The following is a 19,706-nucleotide window of genomic DNA, read 5'->3' on the forward strand; positions in this document are numbered from 1 at the left end:
TTTGGAAAATTCATTAACATTGTGCACAATTGCCACTTTTGTTGATTGACACTTCACTTAGTTGATCTCTTTGTTCACATGAAGTACAATAAAAGTATGTAGCAGCGAAGAACTAGAGACCGAAAATAGTGGAAGGAGCTAGAAGAGGCTTTCATCTAGCAGTGGAATGACCCCGACTGATGTTGATGATGAAATATTATTTTATTCCTGTTAATGCCGGGGGTTTCATTTTTAATTTCTTCTGGTGCTTTGTACCTACGTTGAAAGGTTGAAAATCTTTGCTAAAATTAAATTCATCACAAAGCATTAGTATATCTCCAACATCATTCAGGTAGGTATCCATGATGGTAATATAATATTATGTACTTAGAGGAGGTACCTGACCTTTATATTTACATGCACATAAAATTATTAATCTTATTGCCTAATGCAGACCAAGATATACCTACCTACGTAATATTACATGAACAGAAGTTTAAGAACATCTCAATTAAGTTTAAAATGTTTGTAGGTATACAAATTAATGTGAAACAGAAAACATTGGTTATGTTAGGTAGGTACATGGAACATGTAGATATTATCTTGGTTCGGGGTCGGCACTGGGCAAAACCAGTTTATTAGCTCAATATACATATACATAATGAAGGAAATATATAGTAGGTATATATGTACATAATATCGTTTTTGTGATTGAGGTCTCTTGAGATCAAAAAACAAACACAACCTAGGTATGTCCTACTGTAAATAACCCGATAGTAAGTAGTATGTAAGGTTTTTGGTCTAAAACCTTACAAAATACCACAATGACGACATGGAGTACCTACTTATCTACCTATATGTATATTATATCTTTAGCTACAATAGAAATGCTATGCTGCATAATGTTAGATGCAAAAAAATAATCTTAAAGACTACCTAAGTATCTAACCTAAAAAAATATTATCAAGATATTATCGACGAATATAAAATGGGTATTTACGTGACCGATACCGAATATGATTGAAGTAGGTATTGTAAATGATACCTAATTATAACATTATTGATATGACTGCTCGAAAGTCGAAACCAAAACGTCAAACGATCGCCATAAGTTACAACTGTCAGTGCACTAACAATCAAAGTTATAAAGTTTCTGTTATTAAAGGCTGTGCATGACGCAAATTAATAATATGTATTTTTTAAATATCGGGACCTTAGATTAAAGTTATTTATTTATAATAGCGTATTCATCCTGTCAAAAAACTTTACATACTTTGGTTAGACAAAGATACCTACATAATATTATATGACGACCTTCATACCATTTTCAACAATTTCCCTGCCAATTTCATCCCATATCTTATCTTTCTTTCTTATGTTTTGTAGTCACTGTAAGTATCTTATCTATGACTAGATCACTGTCAGAGAAATCATAAAGGATTGGATATTTCCGGACCAACTCGATCAGCTGCTCAATATCTTCGCCATTTTGATTTTACTAATTCGCTTGGCGAAATCTGTCCGCCGCGAATAAATTCGCTGTCGACAGAGTTCCCGAAAATCGCAGCGAATATTCGCTGCAAATTCGCACTCAAGACGCAAGGCGGTCGCGCAAGCGTGCTCTGTCCCGTAAGCCAATACGAGCTTGATTGGCGAATAATTCGCTGCGAATATTCGCCGCGAATATTCGCTTTGGTGTGTGGAGACCTTTAGTGGTCCTTGGGGTCTATTCTATGCTTATCGACCGCTAAAGTGATAAAGTGAAAAATATTATCAAACTTAGGGTAGGTTTGTATCAAAATATTAGCACTTATTGTAACAATTACACGAAGCCGGTTTTTATTGTTGCAATAAGTGCTATATTTTAACAGCACCTATCTTGCTGCTGTTAAAATATCGCACTTATTGCAACAATAAAAACCGGCTTCGTGTAATTGTTACAATAAGTGCTAATATTTTGATACAAACCTACCCTAAGTTTGATACTATTTATCAATTTAGTGTTCGATAAGTATAGAATAGACCCACTTGGATTGATTTAGTCAAATAGACAAGTTTAACAACACAATTATTGTTCCTAAACAAATTTGCCTCAAATTTCAACATTATGAATAATTTGACCCTTTTATTTCATTTTTTACGAGATAGTCATTGCGCTTCACAATAGTATAGAAGCGAGGGATTATAAAATTAGTCTCCATATTTGCAAAAAGGTTTGCAAACAACCTTTTATAGGACTGTTTTTTTGTGTAGTTTATAACTAGCGGCCGTTTTATGAACTATGCATTTGCAAACTGCAAACCTGTGGTTACATTAATTGTGTTAAACTTTTCGCGCCTCTCTTTGCAACACTCCGCTCCACCCAGTTTGGAAATCGCTGTGTTGAGTAATTAACGTCACCTTTTTTAGACATGGGGATTATTTATTTTTTTTGCTTCTCACGGATTATTTTGACGTTGTTTTTCTTCTATTCGCAACTTTTTTTCTGATTTCTCAAAATTATAGTATTTTGGGCGTACTATACCTGTTTTATATCGTACATAGTACGCAGACAAAATTTATAGTACAAATACTATAATTATAGTACGGTTGGCAACACTGATTACATCTCAATTTTTGACAGGTGCTGTGTTGCCATGTCGTAGGTAAATGGCTGTAGATAATAAATACAACATGGCCATGTAAGAAAAAAAATATTTTTGCCGTTGTCCATCAACTAAACTATTATTAAAAATTGCAATATAAATAATAATTAAGTGTTAAACAGGTAAAATTTTTAATTTTTTTAATCATTTTACTTTAATATTTACAACAAACTTTCTTTTCTACTTTATTAGCGGCCTTTACACACACATTCTTTACCGCATGCTCAGGAGGTTACGCGCCGGAACCCGATATTGAGCGCGTAATATCACACGTGTCAGATGTCTGCTGCTACAATTTACATGTCAACTATATCCTGCTTAATAGCACAACGTTTTGCGCATGTTTTGAGGAGCGCGCGCCGGGATTGAGTGTAAAGGCATATCGCGCGTTCGTTACGGCGTGATCGTGGAAGTCGTTGGAGCGTACAACAATTCAACGGTTTTAGTAAGAGAGTGTGTGAGTGTGTTATTTTGACACACTACATTTTGACATTTAGCTCAAACACAGTTTCGTAAATAAACCATTCTTGGGATAAAACAATTCAATCAAATCTTTCCGCACACAACATACCCAAAATATAACGTGTGAACAAGTTTAGCTTTATTTTTATACAAGAAGGCATCTGTAAACACTAAATGTGTACATTATAAATGGATATAGGTATAAAGAAGAAATATTATAGGTACTAGCTGAGCTTATGCAGGCGCAAGTATAAGTTTAAGTCAAAACAAAAAACGAAAACACTGTAGACGGTGTTTTGATCACCTACCCTGAATTCGTGAATTACGTGAAAATTATCCCGATGATTTTAAAAATTATTTAAGAATTAACAGTAGTTCATCATTTGATTACAGATTCATCCTCAATATCACCGATATCCTAATCCATATTTGACATGTTTGCCGTTGGAAGCTTTTGGTCCTTCGTGAAGAGCAGCAGATCGTAATACCGCAATGATGGCTCATATACCTACTTCATCTCTTCCGCCACCGCTACGTCGACTTTCCTCTACTTTTTTAACTCTTTCCGAAAAGAACCCATAAGGCTTTGAATTTTTTTTACTACAAAGTCTCTATTATCCTCGGGAAATCCTCTCAATTTGAAGAAATTAATTATTTTTGCATACGCCACATCGCGTAAATTTCTATTTTCATATGCCGGCGATTTGATTTTCCACAAACATAGGAATATTTTATACATGTCCATAAGGTCCGTAATAAATTGACGAGAGAAATTGCGAACGTCCATTTGTGACGAACGTAGTAAAACGATTTGACGTACGGCACACGTGAAAGATTAAACGTGGTAAAATGTGTTAAAAAAACGACTTGACGTACGGTACGCGTGAAAGATTGGACGCGACTAACCCCCTCTTTCCGCTGTTCGCCACGCGACTTTAGACACACGATCATTCCCGTGCGATATCGCGCACACGAGGCTATCACGCAGACAAGATTGTGTGTGTTCAGGCCACTATTGGTTAATATTTTGTGATTCCCAAATCATTTTTATATTTTGTATTATTTATTATGTTCCTATTGGTGAGATTACACACAATGACGATCCGTCACATAAATGCCGAAAAACCCGTTTTTTATGTTGTCGTCCTATCACAGAATGTAAATAAGATGTCTATAGAAATCTACATTGGTTCGTTCCATTGAAACCGAAACAAACAAACCAAACGGATGGTTGGATCCGTTGTATGTCGTACCATTTGACAGAATTTTCAGGGGAACGCGATTTTTGACGACTTATAGTGTTGCCAGTACTTAAATTAATTCAATTACTTATTTTTCTCTAGACAGCAACACATTTATTGAAATTTCAACTTGTTATGAAATTCTAACCTCCTATAGCTCGTCGTCTATAATAAATCAAATTTAACTTTCGTATTCATTTATTTTAAACGTACGAAATACAAATAATGCTTCATGAATAGCTACCTAGCCATTTAGTTAATTTATAAGATTTATAGGTATCACAAAGATTTTCATAATCGCCCACTTGTTTGATTGTTTTCATGTCGACAATATGATAGTGTAACTTAGACTTAGAGACAATCGAACATAAATTATTGATAAAATTCGTTAGATAATATAAAACCTGATCATTCCGGGTTGATTCAACACAGTTTGTAGTTTAGAATCTCCATTACAAAATATAAATAAATAATTGTTGGTCTGACATGATAATATAATATGTATGTAATGATATAAAATCTAACTCTGCATAGAAAATATGGCTGGAATTTTGAGATAATAAGACTAAAAGCGGTTTCTTGTTCGCGTATAGTTACTTATGAATAATAGGTAGTGATTATTAAGCTATAATATACATAGGTAATTCAAGTTGAACTCCTATGGTGTAAATGTCTAAAATATTAATATGAACATCTCACGATTTACAAATGCCGAATAATGCTTATCTTCTGAATTAAAAAAAAAATTCTTAATCTAAACCATTTCTGACGGTCCGAGAACGGTTTGATTTCAGTGGAACAGTCAACAAAACGTCAAAATCTCAAACTGTTTCCGGTTGAGTGTACGGCCTCAGTGGGCGTTGCGTGCAGCGCAGCGTGCGAAGTTCTCTGATCTGGCCTTGGTGCAGCGTTTGGAGCGTTTAGCCAGAGTGAAAATTTTAATAACCGTCTCTCTCGCGCATGGAAGTGTATTGAATGTGTTTTTGGGAGTTTATAATAATAGAAACGAACGTGGAACATGCTTGTCTAATGGACTAGCTACATGCATTTTACACAATGTTATAAGAGATCTCGAAGGTAATTTTGATCATCATCCACAGTAGATTTCTTAGATTTCATACGCATATTTCTACGCATACAATTTCTGCGTTTATTGTATATGGTCGAAATTGATTGGTTGAATCCAGTTTCAATGAAACGAACCTTTCAATGTCAGTTTTTCGGCTACAAGTACAGACCCACAAACTTAAGTATATAAAGAATGGAAAGTTGAAAACTACCCAATCAAGATTCAAGACTCGCAACTGGACAGAATCCGTCATTCGAATGACCTTTTCATAATGGCGTCCATATGGTAGTTCGTATTCCATTTTCGACCGTTCTTTAAGAATTTTAAGATAAGTTTGTAGCATAGACAACTTGTGAGAACACATCGATAATTATGTACATTCGAAACTAATTTTATCGAAAAATCGCCAGGAGCTAGTTTAGCGACTCAGCGCCTCAATTAATAATTTATGTGACACTCGTTCCTTGTCTGTGACGTCTGTCAAACGTGTTGTCATAATTTATTACCTATTGTTTATGGGACATATATCGCGCGGAAAGTGTTTTTTCTGTCTATTTCGAACGTCATCTTGACACTAGGGTGCAAAAAATATAAATTGAAGTGTCATGGCCGCCGTCGTGGCGCTGCGATATATTATGAAAGGATTGTCAGTATTGTAGTTCTCGAAACGGCCACGCTTCACGTTAAACTTGCCGCAGTAGAAACAGGTAGGTACACGAAATAATACAAATTTTAAGTACCTATATAAACAGTAATGAAATGGATACAACTGTGAAAAGAGTTCACAAAATCGTGGTTGAATGGACGGATGAAACTGTTATTAATTTAATTACTTAATTGATATCTTGGAAACTAATCCACTATTGTAGGATTGCACACAATCTGGCTATAAAAACTATGTACCTATTGTACCTAGTTGGTTTAATTTTTCTCCACTCTATAATACAAAAACATTTTTAAGTATCTACTGCGTTATGTTACGTTACATCTGATTTATGAAAATGACCAATTTTATTAATTTAAAATGATTGAATTTTATTCATTTCAAATATTTAGCCGTGGTTGTCTATGGTCAAAAGTGGAGATTGCTAGTTTTCTTAACAGAGAACCCAACATAGACCAGTGGTCGCTAAGCCGCAGCTCGCGAGCCGCATGTGGCTCTTTGGCCCCTTGAGTATGGCTCTACCGCAAATGACCACGTAAGGACTAAAACAGTGAAAGATAGAACAGTCAAAATGTCTTCGAATATAACCAACCAGTAAGTCGAAGATCTTAAATTAGTTTCAACTTCAGCAGTCAATAGCAGTTGACGAGTCTTGTAACATAATGATACAGCACAAATTTGTACGATTTATTTCATCTGCTGGTCTTAAAGAACAACTTATGAGGATTATTTCCACTTCAGCATCAAGCACGTGAAGACGATATTGCAAATGCTGTAATTGGGTGCATGGAAAAACATCGTATTCCAATCGATAAAATTATGTAAATTTCAACAGACAGGGCGAAAAGTATGACCGGCGTAAGAAAATGGTTTATTACTCTTTCAAAAATAAAAAAAATAACGAGATAATTGCTTACCATTGCATCATTCGTCAAGAAGCGCTTTGTGCGCAGACATTTCCAGAAGAAATTTGCAAAGTTATGGAATTTGTGATTCAGATTATCAATTTCATTATAGCTAAAGCTCTTATCATCGCCAATTTAAAGATTTTTTAGTTGAAACGGACGATCAGTTGATCCAAAAAAAAAATTCATGGTAGATGTTACGTCTCATCTAAATCAGCTTAATTTGAAACTGCGGGGGGAAGGAAACACATTTTGTTCGATGTTAGAAGAAGCTATTTCATTCGAAAACAAATTATCCCTTTTTGCTCAAGATTTCGAAAGAGACTCTTCGCTAACTAAGCCTGCTGAAACATCGCCAAGAAAATCATTCTGATATTGAAAATTTCTATTTCAAAACAACAATTTTAAATATGAGAGAAGCTTTTCTCAACTGGTTTCAGGAATTCAGAAACAGCAAAGCGACGTTAGTCTTCGTTAAAAAAAATCTCAATGTTGCGGTAACAGAATTAGTTTTTTCTCCCTTTAATGTTGACATTCTCTCTTGAACTCTTGGGGAAATCCCGTATAGACCTTAAACGAGTCCTAAAGCCCAAAAAGACGGTCAGACTCGATGTGGAAAAACTGAAAAGTACCCGTGTGCGTGCAACCTATGAGCTGGAGTTGCAGAAGCGCTTATTATGATGCTCGGATTCTTTCTGGTACGTCTTCCATCGCCTCGGATCCCTTGGAAGGAAAATGGACATTATTCCGGGATGCTATAATGAGCTCCGCAACTACTGCCTTAGGAGAGCGGCATGCGCACAGGCCGGACTGGATGTCACCTCATACATGGGAAATGATTGAGAAGAGGAAGCTCCTGAAAGAATTGCGGGACAATGGTACATACGACCCAAAGCGCAGCGCGAAATACCAGACAATGGACCGCGTGGTAAAGCGTTCTGCCCACCGCGATAAGCACTGACGCCTGGATGACCTCATTCGGGATGCGGAATCTGCTGCGTCCAAGAATAATCCAAGTGCTCTCTTCCGCAGCACCAGAGCAATTCGCGGTATTCCGGACACGTATTCCGGATGCCGCCAAAGAGTGCGGCACTTCGTACCCTTGTCGCATAGCTTCAAGGGTTCCGTCGCCGTGGCCGGCCCTCGCTCGCCCTGCAGCGGTGCTACAAGAGCGACCTGCGTGCTGCAGGTCTGATATGGTGGGAGGCGCAAGAGTTGGCAATGGACCGAGGGAAGTGGCGCCAACTTGTGCTTGCCCTATGCCCCAATGTTGGGACGTGACAGGGTGGAAGAAGAAGAAGAAGAATATTGACATGGGCAACTTTGAAATGCAATTGCTGGATTTAAAAAATAAAGAATTATGGATCTCTAAATTTGAACGTCTCTGTGCTGATATGGACATATTGGAGAAAAACAAATAATATGGACATGGTGCACAGCACAAGTAGCCTGCTTCGAAAGACCCGGATAAGGAAGAATTTTTAACACCTGAATAGTATTCCTGACTCATATTATGATCAATTGAAAAAACTAGCGTTTGCTGTTCTTTCCCTTTCCGGTTCTACATATTCATGCGAACAATCTTTTTCATGCATGAACCTTATCAAGAGTAAACTGAGAAGTCGTCTTATTGATGAGAACCTGGAATCGTGCCTAAAATTAAAAACAACAACATATAAACCTGACTTACCCAAACTTTTCAAGGACACGGATATTAAGTTAGTGTTTGTCGCAGGGAACACAGAATTTCTTTTCTGTGGTTTGTCGTGATTTAATTTGATGGATACCTTACTTACAATTTAATTTTTATCAATAAATGCGATCATTATTAAGTATGATATGAAGTTTTATTCAGAGTAGGTACCTACTTATAGTTTAATTAAGATTTGAAACTTTAATTAAAGTTTATTAAGTTAATAAGCAGTGTACCTACATACATATTATATAGTTTAAGTATAAGAAATTTGGCTCTTAAAAGAAATCTCAATCGTTGTACTATTGATAGTTGGCTCTGTTGACTAATGAGTTTGCCGACCACTGTCATAGACCATAGACTAATATACTTTTAGGTACCTCTCTGCATGGCCTGGATATTTTTTGGTGTCCTGTCGTTCTGGGACTCAAAAAATCTACCAATGGTTTCAGTTACCGTTCGGTTATCCTGTTTATGGTTCATCTTTATTCTGTGATTATATTTCCTAATCTGGGTTGAAAGATTTTTCTCTCAAAAAACAACTTTCAGCACAACTTAGAAGGGCGCCTAACGTTCATTATGTCACGTATACGCCTCCATAATGGGTGTAGAGACGTGGCGGGTGGTGGAGGGAAAAAGCAAGTGATCTTATTTCAACCTACCGCAAGTTGGTGGCCTGCAAAACGAAAATATTGCGCCTCGGTGACTCCATCTAGTATGAATTCTACTCATATTCTACCTACCTACCTATCTCGATCTGTGAATTCGCGATAGACTAGATGACTAGAAGAAACACCAGAAGTTTCTCACTGGTGTATCACGCATTAGTTTCTTCCTATTCTGTGAATATTTAATTCTTCTGCTATCTTGTTTTCAACGTTTGGGATAGATCTTGGATATAGAAATTATCTATCCCTTTATATTCCTACTGACATGCCCATGGATTTCCCATCTTAAATGGGAAGTCGGAAATAAGGTTTTGTAGGCCTAAAAAGCGGCTCTTGACTTCCTAAGTCAATTATTAGCGGAGTAGAAAAACCTATGATCGTATGATATGGTTTCAAATTTAATAAATATTAAAATACGCTGACGAGCAAACAATATAATATTAACCAGTGGTTTCCAACTTAGTTCAATATTCTGAAGGAGTTAATTTTATTGTGGATGAACATAATTTCAAATTTAATAAATATTAAGCTACGTTGATGAGCAACAATATAATAATATTAACCGGTGGTTTCCAACTTTATTCAATATTCTGAAAGAGTTAATTTTATTGTGGATAAACATAGTTTAAAATTTAACAAATATTAAAATACGTTGATGAGCAAACAATATACTAAACCAGAGGTACTCCAATGGGGACCCTAAATTTAATTGCCAATATTAATGAAGTTTAATTTAAATAAAATTAACTTTACCGTTTGAAGTTAGAAATGAACTATAATTAAACCAGGGGTTCACTGAAAGTGGCCCTAACTTTTTGTGGTTTGTGACTATCAAAATAAATGAGAAAACAATGTTAATGTGTACTTGTGTTCTGAATAAACAATAACTCAAAAAGTTCTGAGCGTCTTATTACTGGAAATAAAATAAAACTCTGTTACACACCCGGGTATACCTAATAAACGAGAACGACTAGAAATAACAACTTACTAACCAAAATAATAATTTTAATGATGTACTATCGAGGGGTGCTAAACACCACCACCTGAGCTACCCGACACCCCCTAGATATTTCACTACCTACATCGTTGCCAAGTGAAACGGCAAATAATTTTCAACAATAGGTGGGACGAAATTTCGCATTCGTCACCAAATCACCGAGCGGCATTCGAGGTGAGAGCACGTCGTTTTTTTGTGATGGCGTTGTAAGAATATATTCTTATATCGTGGAAAGATGACTAAAAACGTTATGCCTGTACTCGAAAAAGAAAACATGTCAATGAATATATTATTATTATTACTAATATAACAATAAACATTTCACTAAATTTTTATGATAAATTATGTTCCGTTCGGCACGCGTCATTAGCACAATCCGCGCGTCGCATTAGTTACGATCTTTTTAGACCATGCCTCAGCTGAGGTACTAGCCTTAAAGTATGTTCTGTGGTGGATCTGAATTTAATACACCAAAAATTGAAAATTGAAATCTACATGGCCTGGCTGGTAGAGTGGCCATCTCTGAAGCCGTGGGTCACTGGTCTAATTGGGGTGCTGGGCACGAAAAATACTTGTTGCTTTTCGTGTTTGATCCAGTGCAATGACACAATGGGTCAGGCGAATAATTAATTAACCATTCTTTGTAATAAAAGTCTGTTAGTAGATATAGCTTCCGCTCTGTGGAAGTCCATGATGAACTCCGCTTAAGAGTGAACATGGTAACTTATTTGTTTTACTTTTATGTCTGTTGTCTGTATTATCTCTTCATTACTTTTGGAGTCATTACTTCGCACATTCAGTATCCACCGCAAGCATATTTTTTTATTCATATAAGTACAACCTACCTGCCAGAAAATCTTTTACACGAACATAATAATGGGGCTTATTCTTCATCGTGCATGGGAAATGAACAACAGTATAGTATAGTGGTAAATAGTATTTTGTCATCATTGCTGGGCGAAGGCCTCTCGGTCCTGTGTGTTGTCGCGTAGGTCTACCTTTCAGAAGTTTTTTTTGTACTTCTTGTAACCACCGGATAATTCCAGCGATTGTGTCTTGTTCAAGCTGTGTCTGTCCTTTTGCATTGAAGTTTTTTTAACAATCTTTATTATAACGCTTCTTCTCCTCACCTCTATATGCCAGGGTGGTTTTGGCCTAAGTCACTGTTTCCCAGCGCTCGGAATGGACAGGAACGCACCGGAGTGCCGTTGTGGTTCGTGGAATTCCAAAATATACCGTTCCGGCTCGTGGATTCATTTAAAATTGCGTTGCGGTTCGTTAGATTGAGATAATTATATATGAATGTATCTTTTAAAGTTTTTCTCAAAATTAAAAATTTACGAAGTTATGTTATGCCGGGCGTGCAAGGGTTAAAAATAAAAATTATGACATCCCTAAATTTCTTTCAACCTTCTTATTTTGTGTCGATATGTCCATGCCTAAATGCATTGTCTAAATAACAAGAAACAACCAGCTGCAAGCGTAAATTACTTTATTACCCAAAAAAATGTGCCTTGCTGACACTATTTGAAAACTCTTAAAAAATAAAGTATACATTGTTTAATAATTTCTAAAGGATGAAACATTTCAAATCTCAATACAATCTTGCCTTTGACTATTACGCATTGTTAATTTACTTGCCTACTAATTTATTATATTATTTTATTCGGAGTGACAAAAAATATTACTTCGCCATTTATTTTCGGGTCAATGAATTGTGTTGTCGGTGGATAAATTAATACAAAAAAGTTTGATAATTTGACTCGTGCAATTACGCTATAATATTCCTATTAGTTGCCTTTTAAAATATTTTGTATTATTTAAGATATAAATACGTTTCTAAACAAAATTGTTTATATTATTAGTTTGGTGTTTTTTTTTGCTACATTCTAGTAAGTTTTGTGTTTTAATTTTAACTGTGTGTTTAACTTGATTTTTTAATAAAAAAATGTTCTAAAAGTTGGTCAAAAATGTCATCAGGCGAAACGTGTTAACCGAAACTATTGAAAAATATTTTGTCGCAGGTAACGTAACGCTGGCCACATACCTACACAATTTGATCATTTAAAAAATGATATTGAGTGGTTATTTATAAAAATAATGAAGGTATAATAAAGTAGTAGGTAATTCGTGTAAATCTGCTAAAACCACATTACATTAGGAATTCACTCCAATAACCATTGACGTGGCAACAGATGGTATTCATCTCAACAATTGACTTTTGTTAAAAAAAGTTTATGACGTGTCGTAAACCCCTATTTTTACGATCTTTAAAATATTTGTTTTGTAATTTACATTATTGTTGAATTGCGACTATAGTACAATAAATCTTGTGATATAACTACTACATTCATTCATTTATTTGCCATAGGTCATGATGAGTATACTTTTTTGTAAGTGAATTTTGTTGCTTCTGGTAAGTTTTGTGTTCTAATTTTAACTTTGTGTTGAACATATTTTTTAACAACAATTTGTTCTCTTAAAAGTTGGTTAAAATTCTCAGCAGGCGATAGGAATACCTTTATATCGTCGGTGTATTGTAAAATGGGCGAATTAACCAAAATACTATTTTACAGTAGGAGGATTTTTAACCTTTGACATTTATTTATTAATTACCTGTGGATGAATACTGTCCTTATAATAGGCTTTATAATATAATATTTTAAAAAGCCTATTATGTTAAATTCGCTTTTTATTCGTAACACTAAGTGGATAATCACCCTTACAATTATCGTTTTTAATAAGTACTTTCCTGTGGGATACAAATTCGCCATTTTTACATAATTATATTATTACATATTATATACCTATATACTATTGTCGCTGGTATCCAAACTTATTTAAGATAATTCTGGCCACACGCACAATTTGATAATTTTTTGGATATTTATAAAAATAATGAAGGCTTAATTACGTAGTAGGTACTTCGTGTAAATCTGCTAAAACATTAGGAATTCTTTCCGGTGGACAATACAGTGGCAACATCTGTTCTGTGATTCAATAATTATTATCATCTCAACAACTTGACTCGTGTTAAAAAAATATTTATGAAAGTCGTAAACCCCAATTTTTACAATGAATAATATGATTTTGGGCCATTGACGGTTTGGGCAGAAAATATTGAATAGCCTTCTGCAGAGTTTATTTATTTGGGACGTTCCTATTGTATTACAATTATTATTACATGCATTGTAGCTTGTGACTTTAAAAATAATAGAAATAATACATAGGTAGTGTGTAGAGAACTTTTACTTAATTTTTGTTTATAAATTTGTTAAAAAAAAAAATAGGAATATCCTGCAATAAAAATGTACGACTATCATAATATCTGTACTGTATGTAGGTACCTATTATCATTTCCATGGCAATAATAATGTGAGTAGGGAAGGACAAACAACATAGATTAAATCGTTTAGAATAAGTAGGTACTAACAAATTAGGTACCTATGTGTCCAGTGCGGACATCTAATTATTTTAGGTGGTGTTAAGTCATAGATTATTAAATAAATACGGTGGTAGATGTATATTACAATAATGGTAACCAAAGCATCACCATTGTAACATAACATGCATACAATACAATATTAGTCCTTATAATGTTGAATATAGTAGGTACTAATTAATGACAATTTTATATTATTCTATAAGAATCGCGCTTAGCAACCTGAGTTTCACCTTCCGTCATGTTTTATCTTATATAAATGAAAATGACACACCATTGGTAATTTAATTACAAATAATGCTATGTTTACGTTGTTTGGATGACTTGAAACTTTTATTAGATGTAGGTACGGCCTTATGCCCCCTTATAGTGGAGAAGGTTCAAAATAAATCTTTGAGAATCCTTTAAAGCTGTGTGGATAGTGGATACTATCCATGGTTTTATCCGATTGATTTCTCAAGACGTATGCTTACATACTGTATTCTGAAAGTTAAAAGAGAACTAGGTATTTAGGCTACGTACTTTTTCCAACTTATATCTACCCAGTACAAATGAGAACTCTGCCATTATTGGTACTTAGTATTGATTTTATTATATATTATTTTATAAGTTTCTTGATAATCTAAGTTGTTTGTTCTGCCAAGGTGCAATAATTGCTAATGATAATTGGGCAGGAAATAACTATGTTCAACCAAATCGCTTCGGATAATCGTATATTCCACCTCCGTGAGAACGAGTTTATGTGAACGTTGTTTTATAAATTCTTGGTATAGGTAGGCACTTACTGTTTTTTCTAATACTATTTCTTTATTTTTTAAACACTAAATACTATTTGTTGATGTTTGATATTCTGTGCTCGTATTTAAATGGAATTTGTAAAATTTTCTATAAGTACGTAAATAAATTTTTAATTTGAATCTATAAGGTACTTATGTGGATATGTTGTTTGTTATGACTAATTAATTACAAACTTATCTATCCCAAATGAGACAGTAATATAAGTTATAATCAGTGACGAGTGGTGGTAGAGGTATCATGCACTGGTTATAGTGGTAGATAAAGTAAGAATAAAGAATAATACAATTTTTGACGGTATACTTTGTTAAAACAAGATTATTTCGCCTGCGGCGCTGACAATCCTTACCAACCTGCCCAATATAGATCTACGTAAGAAGTTTAAAGTTTATTGTTGCATTTTTATATCAAAAGTACGTACGTACGTAAAGAAAGGATTAGCATAAGTACTTAGTTTCGGAAAATTATACAGCGTTCCTGTTCGTGAAATTTTCCATTTCGAGCACTGCTGTTTCCTATCCCTCGTCAGTCATCTTCAGTATCCAGGCGTCTGTATTCTGCTCCAATCCTCTACACCAGTGTTAATCCAACCTTTTCACATCTGCAAACCAGTGACAAAAAGGAGACATATTTCGCGCACTGGTAATGCAGAATGAAAAACAGTTATTTATATTGTAATTTCTTTATTAATTTTTAAATCTTACATTACCTACCTAGATAGGTATAACAGATAGAGATCTGATAAAAGTTTGATTGCGAATACAAAAAACTAACTAATAACATGACAGTAGGTAATCACAGAGTGTTACTAGCATTTGGCTCGTAGTAGAATAACTACTGTATTACAGTATTAGTCATGGCATTCGCAAGGTCGTATCAGGGAAATTACTTGAATCACATTTTTTTTAAATCTACCTTTGAGTAAATTTTCCATGCCTTGCTCGCGGGGGCTGACACAACCTCTCACCATAGATACTATATCAAACGCTAAGTACCTACCTACCAAGCTTAAAATGTTCTTGTGACATTAAATAAAATTCAATGTCACGCTGCTCAATTCAAATTGCAAATTCTCAATTTATAAAACCATTCAAAGATTTCCATGAGCTTTGTATTTATATCAAACGAGATGTACGATGTACCATCTATCTATTATTCAACAGCTGGTAAGGCATTGCTATTCTAATTTCAATTTTTCATTGTCAACCGTTCTGAGTTTATAATAGGTACATGGGTATTTGACAAAATGCAACTTTGCAGAATGCAGTGTACAGTCGATGATAAGAAATACTTAGTGCCAGTGTTGAATTAACAAGGTCGCCGCCGGTTGTGGGTTCAAATTTCTTTCATTTGTAAATTACAAACCGTATTGTGAAATTATCATGACTTGCTCGAAATGAAAGAAAGTGTGGCTGTTTTTACTGATTATTAACTGATTACTCCATGAATTATATTAATCTATGACTCCAAGCATAGACTAATATTTTCTATATCTTCTAATATCCAGAGCCTCCAAAATTATAGTATTTGGGGGAAAAGTATAGTACGCGTTGTTATCTGTTGAAAATGTATAGATTTTTTGTCTTCTCAGAAAAAGAATAACGGAGAATTTGAGAAACTCCGAGACCTCTTTTTATTTATGTATGTACCTCTTCTAACGAAAAATGCTTACCGAAGAATTTAAAAAAAATCATTTTAAACCAAAGTCAAGGGATTTTTTTACGTTTTTCGAGCAATTTTTTTTTGATGTCCTCCAAATCTTCTTATATTGCCAAATTACCTATAATACTTTTCACCAATTTATCGAACGGAAATATCGAAATTTTATTACTTTTTAAATATTTTTCCGATATTAAAAATTATGGTATTTTGGGCGTACCTTCTATAACTTAAGTACCTACTATACCTGTTTTATATCGTACATAGTACGCGGAATACTATATATTATTTGTACTATAATTTTGGCCCGCGTACTATGTACGATATAAAACAGTACGCCCAAAATACTATAATTTTGAATATAGGAAAAAATATGTAAAATGTATTAATATTTCGATAAATTAGTTCAAAGTACTATAATTTCGCAATATAAAAAGATTTGGAGAACTTGGAAAAAAAATGCTCGAAAAACATAAAAAAGTCCCTTGACTTAGGTTTAAAATGAAATTTCTTGAATTCTTCGGTACATTTTTGGTCGGAAGAGGTATCTAAATAAAAAGGGATCTCGGAGTTTCTCAAATTCTCGGTTATTTTTTTTTCTGAAAAACAAAAAAACCTATACATTTTCAACACATAACAACGCGTCCTATACTTTTTCCCCAAATACTATAATTTTCTAGGCTCTGTACTATAACTCCACTTTGAAAGATGGCAACACTGCTTCCAACCGTCATTTTCCTTGAAGAGGAGCATGAGAACCCTCTTGATTGAGATGAACCCTAGTCTATGGTTGAACTGTTTGGTTGATGTTCTTTTGAGGAGTGATGTGTGATTACAAGATAATATAGGTACTAATTTATCGACTTTTGTAAATTCGTAGCCATTGATACTCAGTGGTAAACTCAAAATCACACATTTTGTTGGCTAACAAGCACTTGCGAAATCTCAAGACTGCTTAATATGAACCAAAAAAATATTTTTTCTTAACATTGTTTCAGGGTTCGACATAGAAAATATAATAATGTCGGTGCCTATTATAATCGACGAGAAGACGAAGCCAGAGTGTGTTGAAGGCAATACTCTCATTCAGACCTTCAACAAAGAAATTGAAGGGAACGATGTGACTGTTCAAATGGCTGGTGAGTGAAATTGTATTATTATCGCCAATCGCAAACATACAACCAGTGGCTGTCAGAGTTTGCATCATTGCATCTAACTAGGTACTTTAGCTGAGAGCTTCAGCCCCCGTGTCCAACACTGAATGACTACCTATTGTTTTTAACGCAGCACACTATGCGTGTGAACGTTTTTCGTCAGAATAATGCATAGTGTTGGAGCGTACCCTTTTTTAAGTTGCTCCGCTCCAGGACCTAATATTTGCTCCGGCTCCGCTCCAGGAAGTATTATATGTATAGAAATGTTAAAAAAATAAAAAAATAAGTAGTTTTGAAATTTTAAAATATTCATTATTGATTCTATTAAACAAAATTTACCGGCAGCAAATCGTCTCTCATTATTTGCCTCTTCTGTTAAAAAAGTGAGGATAATTATCACTCAGCAGTGTTGCCATTTTTCAAATAATTCCAGTGTTGCAAAGTGTCAAAATAATTTCATTTTATTGTAAAAAAAAATTTCATTGGATTTTAGGACGAAAATTTGATAATAAAAAAAAAACATCTGGAGCACTACAGATTTTTGGTGCTCCGGGTAAAATCCCATTGGTCCAGTGCTCCGAGCTCCGCTTCAACGCTCTGGAATAATGTCTTATTTTGTATTACAGATATTTTTAAACTGGTTCTGATTATTTTGAGGTTTCCTATGGGGAATTCGGTCATTATTTTTATGGTAGGTATAGATTTAGTAACAAAAATTTGATTTTTTTAAGAATGCCGTATGGAGACCCCACCCCGTGTTTGGAATATAGTACCACCCCCAAATTTTAATAGATTATATCACCACATTGGCACCTGTGTACCGAATTTGAAGTCCTATGGTATACGGAAGTGGACAAAAGTTGGACATAAAAATGTGATGTAACGCAAAACACACAAATCTTGACTGAAAAGGTTCAGCTTTTCTTGTTACATGATAGAGTCGATATTGCACCTTCGATTGCATGTCCTTTACTTTTGTCTTCTTTTAAATGCACTAGTTATGTTTCTCCAGCGATCCCCATATTCTGCTGCCTCCACAGCTGAAGGTATTGAAAGGTACGTAGTATTCTTCACTTGCTCGGCGTCAACCAAGGGACTCTGTTATTCTTTTATGGTCCAAGTCTCAACTCGAGAAAAGATCAAAAAAACCAGTCTTAACTATAAATAGTCTTGAAACTACGGTTAAGATCCTAATTAATATATATATAGGTAACTGTCTCGAGTCATTTTTTTAAAATATGATTCCGTGTTACAGAAATGGAGCAAGTGGAAGAGGAGATGGGTTACGACGAAGGAACCTATTATGTAGACCAACAAGGCCACTATTGCTTCCAGACATCTGCCGATTCCCAGCCTGTCATGACTACAGTTAGCGAGGCGGTAATCCAGGACAATGAGGTACCTATTTTAATTTATTACAACTAATGATCACTTACAGTAAGAATGTGGGCTTACTGCTTCGTGATCTGAGGTAGTTATAAGGAACACAAATAATGGGAAGTACAGTACTTCTGGATGTGATTGTAAGAAGATATGGCTCTCGTGTGGAGTAATAAGATTAACTTAAACACGTAGTAAACAATGTCCGCGCAGTTTAAGCGTCGGCCTATAGCATCGTGGGTCCCAGGTACGAATCCTGGGTCTGACAAATACACATATTATTTTCCAATTTGTGTTTGAGTCAGAGTATGGACCTAAGGCTGCAGACACACACGGCATTGCAATGAACGTGCGTCGACGCAGGTCTTATTTGAATCCAATTTCATCCCAATAGAATCACCAATTGGATAAAAGAAATCTAATTGGTGATTCTAATCAGATGAAATTGGAATCAAATAAGAACTGTGTCGACACACTTCCACTGCAATGCCGTGTGTCTGCAGCCTAATAGGTTGTGCAAGTTGCAGACATCCATTTCTCGTAAAAACAAAAATCTGTTAATACAAACCTCCACCCTGTGGAGGCCCATATGATCTATTATGATCGGACTGGTTGGAAACACATTAAAAAATATGTTATTTTTCATTATTTACGTATACAATCGAACTTGGTTATTACGAGGAAGATGGGACCGAAGGAATTTTCTCATTATAAGCATTACTCGTTATATCAGAGAATAGGTATTTTTAAATGAGCAGTCACATAACACAAAAAGTCGCAATTCAAACAAAAATACACAATTAGAATTTTTCCCCGAAACAAGCATGGCATTCATAAACTACAAAAGAAGTTGTTTATTCTAATGAACGCTGGTAGGTACCTAGTGACTTCACAAGCCTTGGATTTTTTACATGCAATTTCAACCATATGCGTGTATACTTTTCAATATTGTC

The 19,706-nt window shown here is 34.8% G+C and overlaps 1 protein-coding gene across 1 annotated transcript in view; it reads left to right on the forward strand.

Moving 5' to 3' along the window:
• Positions 1–7,725: 7,725 nt before the first annotated feature.
• Positions 7,726–19,706, forward strand: part of LOC147070842 (uncharacterized) — a 41,811-nt gene continuing 29,830 nt past the window's right edge. The window contains exons 1-3 of the mRNA XM_085949257.1: positions 7,726–7,843; positions 17,218–17,358; positions 18,629–18,771. Coding sequence (XP_085805383.1) covers positions 7,726–7,843; positions 17,218–17,358; positions 18,629–18,771 — 402 coding nt within the window. The remainder of the gene's footprint in view (positions 7,844–17,217; positions 17,359–18,628; positions 18,772–19,706) is intronic.

Source organism: Rhyacophila brunnea, unplaced genomic scaffold, assembly GCF_057557595.1.
Source record: "Rhyacophila brunnea isolate RB1 unplaced genomic scaffold, BYU_Rbru_1.0 scaffold_21, whole genome shotgun sequence".
In the NCBI taxonomy this organism is placed as follows: Eukaryota; Metazoa; Arthropoda; class Insecta; order Trichoptera; family Rhyacophilidae; genus Rhyacophila; species Rhyacophila brunnea.